The sequence below is a fragment of the Alligator sinensis genome, unplaced genomic scaffold (genome assembly GCF_000455745.1).
Source record: "Alligator sinensis unplaced genomic scaffold, ASM45574v1 scaffold201_1, whole genome shotgun sequence".
Classification (NCBI taxonomy): domain Eukaryota; kingdom Metazoa; phylum Chordata; order Crocodylia; family Alligatoridae; genus Alligator; species Alligator sinensis.
In genome coordinates this window covers 857,594-878,374 of record NW_005842661.1, presented here as the reverse complement: position 1 = coordinate 878,374, position 20,781 = coordinate 857,594, and the positions used below count along the sequence as shown (strand labels likewise).

The following is a 20,781-nucleotide window of genomic DNA, read 5'->3' as shown; positions in this document are numbered from 1 at the left end:
CTTCAAAATGGTGGCGTAGGTACTTTATTTAAAGCTTGTTGAACGAGCTTTAGTGAAAGCGCCCCCACCACCATTTTGAAGCATGGGCACGCTGATACATGAGAGATGGAGGCTGGCTGGAGCACGGTAATTACCATGTTCCAGCAGGCTCAGTTCATTGAGTCTGCTCCAATGCTCTGTAGTCACAATGTGTTGGATCAGTCTCCCTGCTCGTGTACAGGCTGTTCCCATCTTGTAGCAGTTTATACCCATTTTACACTTAACATGGTTGTTTAATAAAGCAAATGGCCATATACATTGACTCCATCTGCCCATGTCCCAGGCACCCCACTGTGTTCCACTTCCAAAATATCTTGCCTTCTGCTGAATCAGGTTCCTTGGAAAATCAGGGAGGATGCATAAAGGGAAACTGTCTCTTTGCAAGGGGAAGGGACCTTAGATGCAAGGAGAAGGGGCTGTCCCTTAGATTTTGTTTGTGTGAATTTGAAGCAGCTGCTATGTCTATTTGACTGGACACATGGGAAAACAAGGATGGGAAGATAGAGCTGCAAGGCGTGGCCCTGGTTTGGTGCAGTATTTCTAGCTAGGCTTAGCCAGTAGTAGACTTGACTGTGGATCCATGTTTGCTTTCAGAGTCTGTTCGACAATAAGTTTGATGACATCTTTGGCAGTTCGTTTGGTAATGATCCTTTCAACTTCAACAGTCAGAATGGGATGAGCAAGGATGACAAGTGAGTACTGGCTAAGGGGCCCTGTAACGCGTATGTCTCCTCGCTGTCATGCTCACCAGTCGCATTCAATTTTGGACATAGGAGCTATGCATGCAAAGCATGCACTGTGGAAGGCCTGGCCCTACCTTAAAAGGGGCATCTTTGACAGTACCTTGGGATTGATTGCCTGCTGAGAATTCCCCTGCTCCAGGATTCATCCATAAAGAGTTTTGAGTGATGGACCAGAGTCTCTGGGATACCAGGAGGACATAACTAATACCAGATAGAATGAATCTCACAGTCAGCAGCATCTCCTTCCTGTTCTAGGCAAAAAAATAAAGCACTCAGTCCCAAACCACATACCCACTGGCAATCAGCAGAGTGGGACTTTGCTGGGTCCCCTAGATATGAGATTGAGGTCCATATAACTGAAATTCCTATCCTAACAATAGCCAGCTCCAGCTGCTGCAGAGGAAAAAAAATAATATAGGAGGCCATAGTGATTTAATTTGTGCCAGGGAAAATTCCTTTTTAACACTTGGTATTTAGAGCTGCTTATGCCCTGGAGCTGAAAGGTTTAGATTCCATACAGAGATCTTGGTTGTGCATTTATCTTTACTATTGTAGTTGTAAACAGTCTTATTATTCCTATATAGGCCTAGTTATTTTGTGCTGCTAAGAGCTTGATCTCATCTCTATTCTAAGACAGCAAATTCCATAAGCTAATTGAGTGTTCTATGAAAACATGTCTCCTTTGGCATTTGGCACCTTGCTCTCCTTTGAATGGTTGTTTGCACTTGTGTGATGAGACAGGGAATAAAAAAAGCTCTTGGTCTCCATTCTCTAAACCATCCATAAGTTTGTATATCCTTGTTTTAGACCCTCTTAGTTGTCCCCCTTACAGAGTAAAGAATCCATGTCTTTCCATATGAGAGTTTTCACAGGTTCCCCATCATTCTTGTCAGTGGTCTCTGGACCACCTTGTGTTCTGTAGTATACTTTTTGAGATGTACATGATTTTTCGCATGACTGCAAACCTGAGTCCAGGATAGACATCTCATTGGTTGATATACTGCAGTGAGGATGTTTTCCAGGTTCTTCCCGTCACATCCCCACACCTCCATAACATTTTTTGCTTTATGGTGTGGGGGCACAGTACTGAGGATGCAAACACTGTTTTTCTCCTTCCCAGGGACCGGTTAATTGAGCAGCTTTATCGGGAGATCAGTGGCCTCAAGGAGGAGCTGGAAAACTTTAAAGCAGAGGTGAATGTGTAGCTCATCTTACTCACATTAATGTGATGTGTGTGCAGTGCACCTTGAGTGCTATCAGTGGCCAGATAGAGGTGCTTTATACAAGCTTGTATTTGTAATTACTGTTTGTCAAGGTCCCTTGGGCCTGTAGTTTGGCTAGGAAATATCCAGAGATCTACTGGGGTTAGTGTTGTTGCTTCCACTGATAGCACTTCCTCCAGAGCTGACACTGAAGCAACCTGTGTGAGCTCCAAGATAGCCATCTGTCAAAGGCCTTTACCACCTGTAGTCATTAAAGTCTCTGCAATACCTATAGGAGGAACAGTGCTGATTCTGTCTTTTGTCTTTGTCAGAGAAGGGGAGGTGATCCCTATATGTAAAGCATAGTCTATAAACTCAGCATGAGCAGTTTGGAACCTTTGGGTGGTTAGCACAATGTAAATGTCACTGGATCTTATTCTGCAGGCAGATGTCTCTGGGAGTAGCATTCACCCAGGATACTCACCAACCCCAGGATGAGGCCAGGGCTGACACTATCCTGACTGTAGAGACCACTCCTATGCCCTTTGGCTGCCCATGGGCTGTATCTGCCCTGCTGCTGTAGGGAAGAGTCAGTTTGCTCATTGCCTCCTACTCACTTTTCTGCATCAGTTGCTTGAGAACAGCCAATCAGACACTAGTTTTTGGTTTCAAAGTGTATACAGATTCACTGCTCCTGATTGACTACTACTTCCATTAACATGCTTGTTAGCCACTGTGGACCAGCCTTGAGCTTAATTGGTTGCAGTACTGTAATGGCTCTACCAAGAAGCCCAAAGAGAGTGCTGCAAGCTCCTTCAGAGGACTATTGGCCCTTAGAGCTCTGTGGGGTAGGAGTTGTTCTGCCCACCCCAACCCAGTGCTTCCCTTCCCTTGGTGACCTATAGAGCCATCGCCTGGTGATGCAACTGCGGGGGCGGATCAGTGAGCTGGAGGCAGAGCTGGCAGAGCAGCAGCACCTCAAGCGACAGGCTTTGGATGAAAGTGACTTCCTTCACACCGAGCTGGATGAGCTGAAAAAGCAGCGGGAGGACACAGAGAAAGCGCAGAAGAGCCTGACTGAGATTGAGAGTAAGGACAAACTACAACCTTGCTCAAGAGTTGCCTGAGTCCCCAGTGCAGCCCTAGCCTCTCCCAGGAAGAATCGGGTCACAAGTATTGGCAGTGTGGGCAGCTCCCAGGTACTCCAGTTCCAGCCTTTCCCAACATAGTTGTTGACTAGAGAAGTGTGTCCAAAAGTGATTGGCTACAAGGGTGGCTTGCAGCTCTTCCACTTCCACCTCTTCTTCTAGGTGGTGCTATGGAGAAATGTGTAGGGCATTGACTCCAGGAGGGGCTCCCAGCTATGCCAGTCCCAACTCCTCTCACCAGGAGATACTATTGAATGTGGCCCAGGATTGTATAGCTGCTCTCAGGCCCATATGTTTCATCTGGACTCACTGTAGGCATTTATTTCTCCCGGTGGGATGGGATTTTCCATTGGGCATGTAACTGCCATATATGTTATAGCTCACTATTGTATGGCAGGGAAGGCACAGGCTAACGAGCAGCGGTACACCAAGCTGAAGGAGAAGTACAGCGAGTTGGTGCAGAACCATGCCGACCTGCTACGCAAGGTAGGGCCCAGCTCTCTGTTTCTGTCCCCCCTAGCCCATCCTCCTGTTGGCTGTGTGCCAGTTACTATGCCCAGGAGAAGCAGGAAACTCTAACTAAGAGAGCTGTTAGCCATCTCTGCAAGAGAGAGATGGTGTTCCTGCTCTCAGAAGGCCACTTGTGGGGGAAATCCCCTGTAGAGCTGCCCCCTCTTTACACCATGCCTGGCTTCTTTGGCTGGGTGCAGGTAGCCAGATTTTGCTTGAGAGATTTTAAGATTTTGCTCTGCCCAGTGAAAATACCCAGCAGCTGACTCAGCTCTTGAGTTCTTGATACTGTTCTCCAGAATGCAGAGGTCACCAGACAGGTAACAGTAGCAAGACAAGCCCAAGGCGACATGGAGCAGGAAAAGAAAGAATTAGAGGACTCCTTCCAGCGCATGAGCGAGCAGACGCAGAGGAAGGTGAGTTGGTGTGTGCAGACTGGAGCAAAGAATTTCTGCGGGTGAGAGGGGGGTCAAGATCTAGTGTAAAGGAGAAGCCAGGAATGGGTAGAGGAGAGGAGAAGGCTGCTGTAGAGTGAGGGAATTACAGGGGGATGAGGAAGGAGGTGTCTTAAAATACTTGAATTTAATCTGAGGCCTGTAGCTTCTGTTATTATCCTTCGTTATCATCCTTTTCCTAGGCTTACCAGAGCATATATTAACAATTTTGCTGCCATTTTAGTGGCTCTTGTGTCTCCCCTAATCTTTATCTGTGACATTTGGTAGGATTGTTTTTTGTGGGTCGTTGCTTGGGTGCTTCATGACTGTGGTGTGTGAGAGGGGACGGAGTGGATGATCTTATGGATCCTTTCAACAAAGGGTTGCTTGCAAACACAGGGGACTGGGCTCGGTGGCCTGGGAGGCCCCTTCAAACCTATGCCCCCATGTTCTGTACATGTTTAGTGGTTACTTCTGCTCTTTCAACAGTCTCAGGAACAAACAGAAGTCTTGGAAACCTTGAAGAGAGAGCTTGCAGCCAGCAAGCAGGAGCTGCAGAGCCTCCAAAGCACATTGGAATCCAGTACACGGGTGAGCTCCTTTCCCTCAGTAAGATTCATGTGAGTTGTCATACTCATTGTTTTCCTACCACTTCCTCCTGAGCTTTACATCCTGGTCTCCCCATCCATCTCTGCCTCGGGTTGGTTGTGATGTTCTAGCTCAGCGTAATGTTCTGGAATCGGCAGACCCATTTTTGATATTGTTGGCATAAGCTACAGGGACTGAATGTTACGTTCATCAGAGAACAGTATTCAGCCCTCATTGGCAAGAAGGCACTGCTAGACGGATAGCTCCCTGATAGCTCTGAGGACTGATGCTATAGAGTGCCCCAAGGTGAGGAAAAAAGCTGCAAATCTCAGCCATCCACAAGAGAGGAATATTCATCTCCAGCCACTGCAGCCTTTAAGGTGTTACACCCTAAAACTGTGCCATCCTGGTTACCATCTTGCCACCTTTCTACATTTCAATTTCAACCTGGTTTCAATATCTGATTTCTCAGGAATCCAGTGTTCACTGCCACCTGGAAGCAATCTTTAAAAGCTCTGGCTTCTGGAAAATGATCACCTGTCAGTCTGGAACTGTAATGTTTTGTGAGGAGAAACAAGATGGGAATCTGAATGACATTGTCCCAATAGCCTACCAGTGCTCACAACATTTCCTTAGGATCATGGCAGTGATGTCTAGGAGTGTTTAGAGTTTATAAGTGAGAATTCTAACCCAGTGCCTAGAAGAAAAATGTAAAGATCCTTCACATAAACTGAAGCAAGTGTTATGTTTTGGGTTTTTTTTTAACTGTGACTCTTGAATGACAAGTTAAAAAATTACAGATGACATCAAGCTGAGGAGAGTAGTAGATATGCTAGAGGGTAGGCCTAAGATTCGGAGAGACTTTAGCAAATTGGAGGAGTGAACCAAAAGAAATTAGATGAAGTTCATTAAGGACAAGTGCAAAGTCCTGCACTTAGGATGGAACAGTCCCACGTACAAGCACAGACTGGGGACTGACTGGCTAAGCAGCAGTTCTGCAGAAAAGGACCTGGGGGTTATAGTGGACAATAAGCTGAATATGAGCCAACTGTGTGCCTATGCTTCAAAGAAGGCTAACGGCATACTGGGCTGCATTGGTAGGAGTGTTGCCAGCAGGTGGAGGGAAATGATTCTTCAGCTATGTTCAGCACTGGTGAGGCTACATCTGGAGTACTGTGTTGGGTTTTGGGCCCCCCACTACAGAAAGGATGTAGACAAATTGGAGAGAGTCCAGCGGAGGGCAATGAAAATAGTTAGAGGGCTGGGGCACATAACTTCTAAGGAGAGGCTGAGGGAACTGTGCATATTTAATCTGGAGACAAGAAGACCTCGTCCTGCTTTGAGTGGTGGGGTGGACTAGATGACCTCCTGAGGTCCCTTTCAACCCTAATTTTCTATTATTCTAAGACTTAGTGGAGATTTAATAGCAGCCTTCAACTATCTGAATCGTGGTTACAAAGTAGATGGGGTTAGACCAGGGGTGGGCAATTATTTTGGGCAGAGGGCCGCTTACTGAGTTTTGGCAAGCCATTGGGGGCCACATGACAGGCAGCCAAGGGCAGATAAATATTAATTTTCTAAATTTTTTTAAGGGCCTCACAGGCCAGTTAGAATGGCCTGACGGGCTGCATCCGGCCTGTGGGCCACGTTTTGCCCACCCCTGAGTTAGACTGTTCTCAGTGGTGACATGTGACAGAACAAGGAACAATGGTCTCAAGTTGCAGCAAGGGAAGTTTAGGTTAGATATTAGGAAAAATTTTCACCTGGAGGGTAGTAAAGCATTGGAACAAGTTACCCAGAGAGGTTATGGAGTCTTTATCCTTGAAGATTTTTAAGACCCAGCTAGACAAAACCCTTGCCTGGGATGATCTAGTTGGCAATGGTCCTGCTTTGAGCAGTGGGTTGACCTCGGTGACCTCCTGAGGTCCCTTCAAACCTTAATTTTCTATGAAAATAAGGAATTGCAAATAGAAAGGTCCTGCCCACTTCTGAGTACATTTAGGTCAATTTGAGTAGTCTGTGATCCCAGTAGGAAATATAGTAAGCAGTAACACTCTCAACCCCTGAAACAGATAGAAGAGGGATTTAAATTGCATTCTTGACTGACTTACATTGTAGGGATGAAATCTCTTCTTCTCTTTTCCAAGCTGTCATACAGGCCAGGTTGCTGCAGGGAGTTGAAAGAGCTGCACTGCATTGTACAGTTCAGAGCCAAGATCCATTTGGTTATGAAAATCCCTTTGGCATATTTGGTCAGGAAAGCAGGGTAAATACTGTGGGACTCATATTCCAGTTCTGCAAATTTCCCTGCCCATTTGCTTGTTCAATGTCTTAAATTTTCCATGGGTGTGTTATCTCCTGTGTCCCACCCCAATAGGGGCCCTTTCAGAAGTGACAAGTGATGTGATGCATGTGTGTCATTGCAGAAGGTTCAGTATAAAATTGTGTCCTAAACTATAGTTTCTAGTTCATCCTGAGCCACTGAGCTCAATGCCAAACTCAGTGAAGTTCTCTGGCCTATGCTGGGCAAGAAATTGGACTGGTTCTTCTGGTCTTAAAATCTCTGAAATCCTTTACGAAGGGAAAATAACTACAGTCTGCTTTCTGGTATAGTTCAAAGCCTTATAGAGTGCCAAAAGCAGCTAATTGCTGTGGTTCAGGAGGCAACACAGCAAAAAACTAAAGAAAAACTCCCCATCCAGCTTTAGTGCATCATAGAGAAACCTGTTTCATCAGTCCAGATATGTAGGGCACTTTGTATAAGGCTGAGGCATTTGTTTGCTAAAAGCACAGTAAGGCTCTTGTATCACAGGTAGTTGGAGGCCCATTAAATATGTATCTATTTTGGCATAACCACCAGCCTGAGGGGTATTAATTGGTCCTCTTATCACAGTCTTTGCAAAGGAGGGCATGAATTAAATGGCAATGGACATTGAACTATTCTGTCCAAGAAATGATTCGTCTAGGGGACAGGTAGATTGGCAACACACAGTGCAACGGAAGCATGCCTGGCTGTTGCCCATGCTCACTATACCTGTGGCTAAACAAAGCACTGAAGTCTCCAGACTGACAAGCCAACACCTTTCATCAATACTGAATCCATTTAAAATCACAGTTGCAAAAAGCATTGACAAATACAACTAAACTGCATCCCTGGGGAGCCTCATCTGGCCTATGTGTGATGCCATAAGCTTGGAGTCCAGCCCCGGCATTGCCGGCTACAAGTTTGCTACTTGGGGATTGTTTACTGGTAAGTCTGACTATGAACAACCTTTCAACAGCATATATAGCATCCCTCTGAGCTGGGAGCTGACAGTGATGATGGTGCCACAGAAAGTGGGGACCTGGGTTTGTAAGTGATCCCCAAGGAGTGATCCCCAAGTGAGGAATTGTGTCTCACCCTCCTCTTGTCTCTCTTTTTTCCACCTTCCATCTAATAGAGCATGATGCTAAGAATTTCCATCTGTTATCTTTGCCCCTTGCAGTTGAGAGGAGAGCAGAGCACCAGGATAGCAAGCTTAGAGCAGGAGAAGGACAGCTGGACTCAAGCAATGGCACAGAATAACCAGGAGGTGACAAATTTGCAAGCAGAACTGCAACACCTAAAGAGCATGCTAGACAGCGAGCAGGAGAGCAGCAGTAAGATGCTGGAGGCACTACAGGCCCAGCTGGGAAAGAAGGTACTTCCCCATCTTTACCCTCCACCCCATTTTGAGGGTGTCTAAGGAGACACTGACATTGGCACTTAAGCGCTCTATCCAGATGCTGTAGGACACCCTCCCCACACCCCTGCTTTGCTGACAGTTTCCCAGGGGTGGCATAGGAATGTTGCATGCAGATGTGGTCTGCAGCATGCAGTGCTGTTTGGATCCTGTTTGACTTCTGCATGCTTGCCTACTCAAGTCAAGACAGAGCATTGCACACTAGGAATTGAAAGCCTTATATCAGTGATTCTCAACCAGAGTGCTATAGCACCCTGGGGTGACTTGAGATTCTTTCAAGGGTACCACAGGGTGCCAGACAATGTTGATGTTGTTAGGTTAGCAAAAACATATTTCATAAGATAAGCAATAGAAAAACTGCTCTATTATTTTCTGTAGTCAAAAGTGAAAACAAAGATCTGGTATTTTCTGGAGTGGTGGGGAAAGAGAGGGGGTACTTCAAGTCTTTCTAGGAGTGCCTCAAATCCTAAAAAGGCTGAGAACCACTGCCTTAGATACTGATCCTCTTCTGTAATAAAGATTTTGGATTATCTCTCATGTACTCTCCAAGCCTGTCTCCTGCTCAAGAAGACTAGGAACAGAGCATATGACCTTTCCTCTATCTATAGCTTGGCTCTAGTGTGTCAGAGGTCTTGTCAGGTCTTGTCATGTCTGCTTTTTCAGAGCAGCTTAGGTGGCAGAAATTACCTTGGCTGGGGCTAAGAAAGGCCCTGACCTTTTTCTCTGTGTATCCAACAGGAGAGCTGTGAGCAGGCCCTCCAACAGCAGCTTCTGGACCAGCAGTTTTTCCTACTGCAATGCACTGTGCAGGAGGCAGAGCAGATGGTGCAGGACTCCCTGAACCAACTCAATGACCCTGCCCACATCAGCTGCATGAGCTCCACAGGTAACAGCTGTCTGTCTTGCATCTGGGTTTGGGTTTGTTCCTTACTGAGGAAAAGACCTATGACCTTTTCCTCTGGATGTATCCAGCTATACTTACCTCCTAAGGCTGAAAGTCAGGGGCTGCTTACACACCAGGTGTCAAGGCACCTCTGTCCAGGGGGATAGGAACTTTTGATTTGGCACAGGGTTTGGGGGCACTAAGGACTGATTACAGATTGGAGCCAGGTGCTATGTTGGGGCTGGAGGAGCTATCGCTCTATTGTAGCCTTTTGCTAGCTGCATCACTCTCCTAGAGCTGTTGATGGTACACTTTTTCCAGGGGGTTGGCCTGACCCAGTGATGGTATGTACCAGCAACGCAGCTTCAGTAGACATAAACCCCATTCACATGAAGTGCATTTACCTGGTGTTTCATGATTGGGTTTCACTGGAGAAGCTGCCATGTAAAGGGCACTCACACATGCAGGAGCATGACTCACTTTATATGCAGCTCATTTACTCTTGTAGCCTATGCCCAGGAATCTTTTGCTGGCCTACCCTAAAATCCTCAGCCTGGAAGGAGGCAGGGGCATATCTCTGATCACAGAAAACATGGGTTAAGGGTGCACAGGGAAGGCATTGCCAGTGATTGGGTGCTCCCTAGTGTTCTTTGTTCTCTCTCTGCCACCAGACTGCAGGCAGGGGTGGGGTGACCTTCCTTTCTTGTATGAAGGCACTGACCCCCAATTCTGGATTTGCCAGAGGTGACTTACCCCAAGGACTCATAGTAGCGCACCTGAAGGGTCAACACTGCCATTGGAAAGAACCCAGGAGCATCAAAGTCCAGTAATTCCCCAATATCTTCAAACTATGAGGCCTTTTTCCCCATAGATTCTAGGGTCGGAAGGGACCTCAATAGATCATCGAGTCCGACCCCCTGCATAGGCAGGAAAGAGGGCTGGGTCTAGATGACCCCAGCTAGATGTCTATCTAACCTCCTCTTGAAGACCCCCAGGGTAGGGGAGAGCACCACCTCCCTTGGGAGCCCGTTCCAGACCCTGGCCACTCGAACTGTGAAGAAGTTCTTCCTAATGTCCAGTCTAAATCTGCTCTCTGCTAGCTTGTGGCCATTATTTCCTGTAACCCCCGGGGGCGCCTTGGTGAATAAAACCTCACCAATTCCCTTCTGTGCTCCCGTGTTTAACTTATAGGCAGCCACAAGGTCGCCATAGGCAGCCACAAGGCAGCCAAGCCTCCTCACTCTGAAGGACCTTCAGTTGCAGGAGCAAAATGCAGTGAGCTGGAGTCATACTTGTCCTGCATGCTGCCTGTCCCTCTACCTGGCAGGAAGAGAGTGATGTTTAATTGGGAAACCAAAAGACTTGAGTCCCTTGTCACTGCCCCCTTCCTCTGCATCAGTCCCTACCCACTCAGGAATGGGACACTATTACAGGCTGAGACAGAGGATCTCTGTGGGACCCATGTCAAAGTCCTGGCACATTTCAGTGGGTTGGGAACAAGTCTTCATGCAGGTGTGCACTCTGCCCACAGCTTCTCAGGCTAAAAAGTCCTTTCACAGTTTTCTTAAGGTCTCTTTTGTGTGCACAGATTATCTCCTGTCCCGAACACTGGCTGCATCTGACTGTATAGAGCGGCTTCAGGACGCACATGGCAAATACCTATCCAACTGCACAGGTGAGAGCTGAGTAGGCAGCAAGGCAGTGCCTGTGGAGGGGGAGAGCTCTGTGCACCATCCTTGGCATACTGCTGGAAATGGACCAGCAAAGGATAGGCCAAACTTTGGAAGGCCAGGCTGAGGGTCACAATGCACAGGGATGGCTTGTGCAGGATCCAGCATCCCTCCCGAATGCTCCCACCCAGTCTACTGAGCCAAGCCTCAGACCCCTAGCCATAGGGTCAGCTGTGAAGAAGGTTGGGACAGGAGGGCCTGCTCTCAAATGAGTATCTGTGGAGCAGGCCAGTGCTGTGACCCTTCCTTCCTGAATAGCATTAAAGCAGGGGTGGACAAAATCCAGCTTGTGGTGGATTCCATTTCCCAGCAGTCCCTGCAGCAGTGGCTCCTTCTGGCTGCCACTGCTCGCCCCAGTCCCAATGCCCAGGCACCCTAGTCTATCTGCCCTGTACCCGTGCAGGCAGGGTGCATGGCTGGTGGCTGGGATGGGGCCGCACCTGGGAGCGAGATGGGCAGGTGGGGCCGGGGAGACTCTGGGATCTTGGGGCGGTGGCAGTGTGGGGCTGGGACTAGGACAGAGCCGTGATCCACTACTCACATGCCCCTGCAACATACACAGGTTCTGTGAACAGGCATGCAGGGAGCAAATCATGGCTTGGCCCCCCAGCCCCATGCTGTCACCTCCCTAAGATCCTGGCCCTGGAGCAGCTCCCTGCTCAGCTGTGCACCCTGCCTGTGTGGCTCCCAGCCAGTCTCCATGGAGACCCCAGGATCCTGGAGCTGTGACGCTGCAGGGGCAGGGCAGAGCCCTAGTTCTGTGTCCCTGCACGGTCATAGCCTTGCACTGTCATTGCCCTGTGATCCTAAAGTTTCCATGGAGACTAGCCAGAAATCATGTGGGCAGGGACTGCTGGGAAATGGAATCTGACCACAGGCTAGATACTCCATTTTGCCCACCCCTGCACTAAAGCAGCAACAGGTAAAAGCAAGCAGCTTTTGGCTCTGCCTCCTGTGACTCTCTAGAGTGTCTCTGTTAGAGACATTCCCAGAGCAATTCCAGTAGAGGTGAAGGGAGACTTGCAGTGTGGAGGCTGGGCTGTTGCTCCTGGAGCCCAAATACTGCCTGGCTGCATGTATCTTGTGTGACTGGCACCAACATAACCCTGAGGCCAGTGCCTGACACACAGGATACACACCCATTGCTGACATTACCCCAGAAGGGGGACACTACGTTGTAGCTGCGTGAGCTTTGAGGGCTGTATTTACACCCAGCTGTGATGCCTTGTGGTGTTAGGAAGGTTTCTTCCTCAGTTCTTCAGGGCCATGTCTCACCTAGTCCTGGGACTCTTGCTTCCCTTTGGTACTTAATTGGCAGGGAAGGCACTGGTGAAACCTCTGCGTTGATTATAATTGTTGAGCTGAGCTTGTGTCCCTCACTTCCATCTCTCCTGCCTTCAGATGTGAGCAGCCTGCTGCCGTGTGTGGCCATGTTTGCCCACCTGATCAGTGACACCATCTTGCAGGGCAGTGCCACTGCTCACATGGCTCCTTTGGAGCCTGCTGACTGTAAGTATCCTTGGCAGGGGGAGGGAGTTGTGACTGTTCCCACTGGCCACTGGCCACTTCAGCTACCACATGCCTTTCTTGACTGCTTTCAGTTCTGTTGGAGGCCTGCAAACAATGTGGGAATGAGGCTCTGCATTACCTCAGTGCCCTGAAAGACAAAGCATCCCTGGAAAATGCTGACTGCACACCTGTGAGAAACTGCCTGAGCAGAATCAGTGCCATTGGGGAGGTAAGAAGCCGAGATACTTCCCTGATCATCATTCATAAATCTGTCTCTGTATTGAAGGGCCTCTGTTACATGAGACAGGTGCAGCCTGGGACCAGGGCAGAGGTGACTGGCTGCTCCAGGGAGAAGAGCACACATGCAAATAAAAGATTGGAATGATCCCTTTTCTGTGGTGTGGCCTGGGAAGGACTGCTTTTGGCAGCTTTACCTACTACTGGCGATACAGTGGGGTCTGGTTAGAGCAGTGGACTGGGAATCAAGATTTACAGATTCTGTCTCTGACAGAGCCACTGGCTCTCTCAGTGATCTAATGCAAATGTCTGTCCCTCTCTGTGCCTTGTGCAACATGGGCCTGCTGACCTTGGCTCATGTGCTGAGTGTTGGGAGGCTGTGGCAGCATCTGTGAAATGTGCCTCGTTCCTGAACTGGTAGGTTGCTCAGGTTGTCCACTGTTCCCTTGTCTTCTCACCCCAGGAGCTGCAACCCAAAGGCCTGGATGTAGAGCAGGAGGAGCTGGGGGACTTGGTGGACAAGGAGATGGCATCTACTTCAGCATCCATAGAAATAGCCACTGCCAGAATAGAGGTGAGGGGGACAGAAGGGCCTTGGCCCTTGCACAACTCCACTCCCTGCAAACCCCACCTTGAGTGCTGACAGCAGAACCCTGGTGCCAAAGCTACGGCAAAAACCTTCCGGTGCCCCAGACTTCACATGGCAGGCTCTCCCCAGACAGCAGCTCTAGCAGCCAAGCAGCATTCATGCTGGCTCCGTTCTTTCCCTGCATTCTCATGCACTGTCAGAGCCATGTTCCCACAGAACTGATTGGCCATTCTCAAAGTGAACAGGGGCTGTATGAGGTGGCAGTCTGGGCTAAGCCCACCACTCACGGTGACATGGCAGAAGAATCATCTGCTTTGCCCCCTCTCCAGCCCCTCTCTCCTTCCCACACACACATCCCAGAGCATGTGTAAAGGCACCCCATGCAATCAGAAGGTGGGATGAGGGCCACAGCTTCTGTCATCAGGGGTCATGCTTGGAGTTGATGATATGAAAGGCTTTCCTGGATCCTGCATAGCCAGACTGGGGGACTCTGGGATACACTTAACCTGATTACAGTGCTACAGTATGGCTCTCTCCCTCTGTAAACAGGATATGCTCAGCAAGTCGCGGGCTGGAGACACTGGGGTCAAACTGGAGGTCAATGAGAGGTTGGTATAAAGGAAAGATCTGTCCCTTCCTTCTGTCTGCATTCAGAGTATCTACAGGCTGGGATACTCCACAGTTCAAATGCTGACGGCCACACACTTGCAAAGAGACAGCAAGTGATTGTTTCTCCCTCTGTTCCCATTTCTTCCTGTCCTAAGTTATCTTTCACAGTGGCAGGCAGGGGTCCTGTCTGGACAGTACAGTACCAGGGTCAAGGATTCACACTGGGTAACTTAAATTTAAGGAAAAAACGCAAATTAAGGTGCCGGACACAAGGAGGAGGAGGACCAAGCTGGTGGGTGAGGAGGTTGCAAATCTGGGGCCACATGCTATTAGATAGAGAGAAACCATTAGGGATACAGAGACCTGTCAATGGGCAGTGAAAGTAGAGGATGTGCCTCAAGCAGCGTATCGGAGGTGGGGATTCTGCTCCACCTTCAGACTCACCATCTGCCAGCTCTGTCATACTTCTGCTATCCTTAGAAGCAGCTGATGCCAGAGCCCTGTTCCCCATGAGCCAAGATATGCCATGTGCTATACTAGGTGAGGCACGTGTTTCCTGACAGCTACAGCAGTTTCTGTGGGTAAGATTTCCACATGGGCAGCACTAGGCCAAGGAACTGCTTAAACTCAGAGGTCTTGTGTTGGCCTCCTGGCACAAGGATGAACCTCATTCTCAGTGAAACACATTCCTTTCTCCTCAGAAGGAAAGGGCAAATCTTGTAAAAGATCCATAGCACTTCATGTATCTCCCTTTTCTATCAGTTGGCTGAGTGGAGGAGGGGAAAATGGGTAAGGTGGTGTAGTCAGTGTGAACCATTTGTGTTTTCTGTCAGACTGGTCAGTACTTAGGGAATCTATGTTCTGCAGTGGGTGCACCTAGATCCTGTCTTTCTGGCTATTCTAATTGTTGTAGGAGCGTTGTCTGAAGCCAGCTCAGGTTTATATGTTTATTTGCTTTCTGCCTGCCTACAGTTAACTGCAGATCATGAAAAATCTCTTACAGGATCCTGGGCTCCTGCACAGGCCTGATGCAAGCTATCCAGGTGCTAGTCCTGGCTTCTAAGGACCTCCAAAGAGAGATTGTGGAGAGTGGACGGGTAAGCCAGGCTTTACCTCAGGAGTATGTAAGTAGAGAGCTGCACCTTACAAGCCCTCTATCTACCACAGTGGCTCAGCAGGATGGCTTTTGTCCTCCTCAGGCAGCTCTAGCAGATTAAGGCCTCTGGAGTAACGGAGGCCCCTGATTTAAATTAGAAAAATATATTTGCCCAAAAAAGGTGTATGAGTTTCACAGTCTTAGTTGCTGTTAAAGCATCTGCTAGGGGTGGCAGACAAGAAGCTAATGGTCAATACTGACTTCTGAACCAGGAGGTATTTTCCAAACATGGCCTGCTTTGGGCTTCAGAGAATTTAGTGAGGCCCAGGAGGTAAGTCAAAAGTGTCTGTGCCAGTCAGAGCCTGTCCCTTCTCATGTTGCTGTGTGGGTCCTGGCTGGCCATAGTGTTTGGGATTTGCTGAGCCCTGTGCTCCCAGGAACAGGCAAGTTAGAACACAACCAAACAGAGTAAGAACAAGGAAAAGGGAGCCTTTGCGACTAGAAAAAACACTTGGATGCATCAGTCCCATCTGTGAGGTGCTCTGGCTGGAAACCAGGGTTTTTCCATGCTGGGTAGCATCATCTGAATTGGAGAGAGCTTTACTGTCCCTATGACTGTTCTACATTGGCTGCCAGCAGCATGCTGGATGTTGCCTGTTCTGTCCTATGGAGCTGGCAGCTGCTGTATTGCATTCAACCAAGCTAGAACCCCTCCCCAGATAAACTGTTTTAGAGACGGGGGGCAGAAGCTGTGGAATCGAGTGTGGGGGTGGAAACCTTTAGACGAACACCTAGCTGGGGTCATTTGACCCCAGTACTTTTTCCTGCCATGGCAGGGGTTTGGACTTGAAGATCTGCTCAGGTCCCTTCTGACCCTACCAACTATGAAACTATGAGATTGCAAGGGGGAAGAGTAATGGAGGCCAGGGGAAGGAGAGTATGAGAGCTCAGACATTAATCCAAATGGAACTGGGCCTACGTTGCAAATGTCTTCCACTGGCCTGGAGCAGGATCTATCCATGTCCCTCTCAGGCTTAATGTATGCCTAGCCTGTTAGGTGCTGTTGTTCCTCACTGGATGACTAGAACTCCTCCCAAGAACCATGGGATTTGTTGATACATGGGCTGCTCATTCTTCTTCCTCTTTGATTATGTTATGTACCCTCTTGTCCGCCCCAGGAAATGGCAAAATCCAGGGGTAGAGTTAGTAGGCAGGAGCCACAGTGACTGAGCTGCATTTCACACTCGCTCCCCTTTCTCCAGTGCATGACCCTGGGTCTTTTTCTTTTTCTACATGACAGGGTGCAGCATCCCGCAGAGAGTTCTATGCCAAGAATTCCCGCTGGACAGAGGGTCTCATTTCTGCCTCCAAAGCTGTAGGCTGGGGAGCAACCATCATGGTGTAAGTGTCCATTGACTCCAGGGTAGATGCTAATGGAGGCTTTGCACTGAGTAACAAGAAGTGACAGGGGATGTGGGCAATGAGCTGGACTGGGGCAAGGGAGCTTGAGCACCCCTGGCATCCCTTTGCCCAGGACAAAAGCCCAAGGTAATTTTGTGCAGCGGACACAACGGGGAGTGGGATGGCACGTGTGCATAAGGATTCCATTCCCTTTGCTGCCTTCCACAGTGATGCAGCTGACCTTGTGGTGCAGGGGAAAGGGAAGTTTGAGGAGCTGATGGTGTGTTCTCATGAGATCGCAGCCAGCACTGCGCAGCTGGTGGCTGCCTCCAAGGTAGGAGCCTTGATCCAGCTACTTTTCTTTCTCAGAGCCCAGTTTCATACATATAGGACCAGCCACCTTGTCTGTTAAGGTGGAAGATCTTTGCTGCCTCTCAGTTGTTCAGGAAAGGAGACCAGCAAGATGGCCTTGCCATTTTCTTGAAAGTACCCTTGAAACCATTGTGGTTGCTCACTTCTGGGTCCACACTGTGACCATGATCTGAATGGCATGGCCTCCAGCAAGGATTCATGATCCATGATATTCCATCAACAGGGGCAAGGCAGCTGCTGAGTTAGGGCCCAGATTGCCATGAACATCAGCTACCTCTCTTCTTGGGGCTCAGGTGTGTGTCTCAGGCACAGCACTAAGAAGGATAAAGCAGTGCTCCTCCAGGAGACAGCCTCCCAGATGGGGACTTCCCAGCCAGCAGTTAGTGTAGTAGGGGCAGGACTCTCCCATCACCTCCTTCCCTTGGTACAAGCAGTCACCCCCAGCAATAGCCTCTCCCTCTGAGACAGGGGCCATGGAAAAGCCTTTACATCTTTCTCCCTATACCCAAAGCAGCTGTGGGCTGCCTGTGATCTAGCCCAATGTGCTGAGTACTCTCTGGTATTACAGAAGCTTTTCAGGGCCAGGAGGCAAGCTGAGATGGCCTTCACAGCACAGACAGCTGCTGTTGCCCTTGTTGCTAGCCCCAGACATGGCACGTGGAGTGTGGCTGTTCTGTGATGATGGTCCCTCCAAGAGCCAAACCAGCAGGCAAGTCATTTCCTTTCCTTGCTTGTCCTCCCCATTTGATGAGCTCAAACCTTGTCTTTGATCTGGCAGGTGAAAGCAGATAAGGACAGCACAAACCTGTCCAAGCTTCAGCAGGCTTCACGAGGTGTTAACCAGGCCACAGCCGGGGTGGTAGCTTCCACCAAGTCTGGAAAGTTACAGATTGAGGAGAAAGGTAAGGCAGCAGGCCCTGGTGTCACTGGTTTGTGGGCTGCAGGCCAGGCCAGCAAGATCTTGCTACCCTTTTCCTCCCCATTTCTTGAAGGGCTTATTCTTTCACCCTCAGCTCTTCATATTGTTTCTCCAATCACCATTTCATCATCTCCTTCCATTCATTCATTGCCCAGTTCTCCTACTGATTCATTCATCTATGCCCTCATTAACTGTAGTCCCCTGCACAGATTCCCATTAGTCAGTTGGTTGGCCTGCTCAGGATTCTCATCACTGGGGAGTCTTTGGCTTCTGGAAAAGAAGACCGGAAGTAGAGAATATCTCCTTACAAAAACTTGTTTCCTTTTTCTGTAGACAGTATGGACTTCTCCAGCATGACACTAACTCAGATCAAGCGCCAAGAAATGGACTCTCAGGTAGGAGCGTAGTCTTATCCTATATAAAGTACTCCTGTTGTTTTCTAGCATGTTGCAGTCTAGTAAGATACAATAGGCAAATGCGCAGTGCTGCTGAGAATGTGTGGCTGGGGAGAGAAATAAAGAAAGTAACTGAAAATTCATTGTGTGTGCTGTTAGCAAGAGTCAGTGCTGGCAGTGAGCATGACTGGGGGAGGCAAGAATAGAAGTCCTGAAACAGTGCTGAGACCCAGGAAGTGCTGCTGGCCATCCTTGTGACTTGGACGAGGGAGTGAAATGTACTCTGTCCAAGTTTGCAGATGACACAAAGCTATGGGGAGAAGTGGACACGCCGGAGGGCAGGGAACAGTTGCAAGCAGACCTGGACAGGTTGGGCAAGTGGGCAGAAAACAACAGAATGCAGTTCAACAAGGAGAAATGCAAAGTGCTGCACCTAGGGAGGAAAAATGTCCAGCACACCTACAGCCTAGGGAATGACCTGCTGGGTGGCACGGAAGTGGAAAGGGATCTTGGAGTCCTAGTGGACTCCAAGATGAACATGAGTCGGCAATGTGACGAAGCCATCAGAAAAGCCAATGGCACTTTATCGTGCATCAGCAGATGCATGACAAATAGGTCCAAGGAGGTGATACTTCCCCTCTATCAGGCGCTGGTCAGACCGCAGTTGGAGTACTGCGTGCAATTCTGGGCACCGCACTTCAAGAGGGATGCGGATAACCTGGAGAGAGTCCAGAGAAGGGCCACTCGTATGGTTAAGGGCTTGCAGACCAAGCCCTATGAGGAGAGACTAGAGAACCTGGACCTTTTCAGCCTCCGCAAGAGAAGGTTGAGAGGTGACCTTGTGGCTGCCTATAAGTTCATCATGGGGGCACAGAAGGGAATTGGTGAGGTTTTATTCACCAAGGCACCCCCGGGGGTTACAAGAAATAACGCCCACAAGCTAGCAGAGAGCAGATTTAGTTTCCTGCCTATGCAGGGGGTCAGACTCGATGATCTATTGAGGTCCCTTCCGACCCTAACATCTGTGAATGAATCTATGAATCCTCTGATGACAAGACCCTTTCTTCTCCTCTAGGTCCGAGTCTTGGAGCTGGAAAATCAGTTGCAGAAAGAACGCCAGAAGCTGGGAGATCTGCGCAAGAAGCATTATGAGCTAGCAGGTGTGGCAGAGGGCTGGGATGAGGATGGTAAGTGCTCTGATGGCAAAGTTCTTTGAGTATATATGATATATTTTATTATACCAACTAAATAGTTGGAAAAAAGTTATTTGCAAGCTTTTGGGCATAAACACTCTTCATCAGGCATAGGGAGACTTTGCTGGTGTTATGTGTTCTCCAAGGTAAAAAATAAAGTAATTTACAACAAGCAGGTATGTGAAAATGCAAATGAGTGGAAGTTTGGAAGGCAAGGTGGATTTTGAGCAGGTCATGGGCAGATCTGGACTTAGCTTGAGGTAGGTGGTAGGCCAGGAATCAAGGGAGGTGGGAGAACTTGTTCTTTGTCTGTTTCCCCTATACACAGCAACATTGGCCTGGGTGTGAGATCCCAGGCAGCTGCCACTTGTGCTGTTTCATTGCCCTCTTGCAGCACCCAGCTTCTGCAAGCAGGGCAGTCAGATCAGGTGATTTCAAACTGAAGCCATCACTTCCCATGAACACTGAAAAGACTCAGGCAGTGGGGAAAGCCCAGGTCCCTATTACCTGTGAGACCTCTGCTTTGGTCCTTCCTTAGGTATCTCAACCCATCTCTGCAGATTGCAAAACAAACTCTCGGCCTTGGAATATTATAGGAATTGCATCTCCAGTCCCAGGCTCCACCAGCGGGGTGCTATAGGGAATAGGGACAGAGATCTAGCTGTGGGGCAACTTCCTGCTACTCAAGTCCTAGGTTCCAGTAGCGGGGCATATTGTGGGGAATGGTCTAGGACTGGTTCCCAACCTTTTTATACTGTGGACCAGCAAACTATTTAATTTACATATTTAAATTTGATTTTTACATGGGGGGAGTTGTAAAGATCTGATTGGGTTGGGGCACTACAGCCATAGGCACCAGGGGACCCTGCAGGGGAGGGGACCCAGCTGGAGCTGCCCACGAAAAAGGGGTTCTGCTGCCTTCCCTAGGAGCAAGCAGCAGATCTGCCTCCCCACCCTCTGCCCCAGGCATTTCCCCACCTGCATTCCCCTGCTCCCAGCCATGGACGGGACTGGGGTGTCCTGCCCGGCCTGGTGCAGGCCCTGGTACCTGCTGCACAGGCAGTGCCTCACCAGAAACAGCCATAGTGGCATGAACGGGACGGGGCACACGGAGCTGGCTGCCTCCCTCCCGGGACTACCCAGCCGCCCAGCTTTAACCCCACATGTGGCTGCTGGCAGCAGAAGCCACAACCCAGCAGCCAACCCTTCATGGCCTGGTACCGGGCTGTGCCCCGGTGGTTGAGAACCTCTGGTCTAGGAGCATGGTCTATGCAGGGGCTCCACAGACTACCCCAACAGGGTGCCATAAGGATCCAGGCAGGAGCACTGGCTATGGTAAAACTTCCATGTCATTCTGTCCCAGCACAAGGGACTGTAGAGAATTGGAAAGGGATACTGGCTGTGGTAACCATCCTGCCCCCATCAGGAGCAGTCACTGGTGCCCAGAAATGACTACTTGTAG

At 49.2% G+C, this 20,781-nt stretch overlaps 1 protein-coding gene across 4 annotated transcripts in view; it reads left to right on the top strand.

The window, feature by feature from the left end:
• HIP1 (huntingtin interacting protein 1) overlaps positions 1-20,781 on the top strand; it is a 53,089-nt gene that overhangs the window by 28,436 nt on the left and 3,872 nt on the right. For 2 of the 4 annotated variants that reach the window (XM_014524784.2, XM_025215687.1), the window contains exons 8-26: positions 634-731; positions 1,903-1,975; positions 2,890-3,073; positions 3,530-3,618; positions 3,942-4,058; positions 4,566-4,667; positions 8,150-8,344; positions 9,125-9,272; positions 10,858-10,944; positions 12,401-12,508; positions 12,601-12,737; positions 13,209-13,319; positions 13,884-13,942; positions 14,947-15,040; positions 16,340-16,440; positions 16,669-16,774; positions 17,591-17,714; positions 18,065-18,126; positions 19,202-19,313. In XM_014524784.2, coding sequence (XP_014380270.2) covers positions 634-731; positions 1,903-1,975; positions 2,890-3,073; positions 3,530-3,618; positions 3,942-4,058; positions 4,566-4,667; positions 8,150-8,344; positions 9,125-9,272; positions 10,858-10,944; positions 12,401-12,508; positions 12,601-12,737; positions 13,209-13,319; positions 13,884-13,942; positions 14,947-15,040; positions 16,340-16,440; positions 16,669-16,774; positions 17,591-17,714; positions 18,065-18,126; positions 19,202-19,313 — 2,107 coding nt within the window. Of the gene's footprint in view, positions 1-633; positions 732-1,902; positions 1,976-2,889; positions 3,074-3,529; positions 3,619-3,941; positions 4,059-4,565; positions 4,668-8,149; positions 8,345-9,124; positions 9,273-10,857; positions 10,945-12,400; positions 12,509-12,600; positions 12,738-13,208; positions 13,320-13,883; positions 13,943-14,946; positions 15,041-16,339; positions 16,441-16,668; positions 16,775-17,590; positions 17,715-18,064; positions 18,127-19,201; positions 19,314-20,781 lie in introns of those variants that run through there. The other 2 variants (XM_025215688.1, XR_003096261.1) reach the window with 2 other exon arrangements.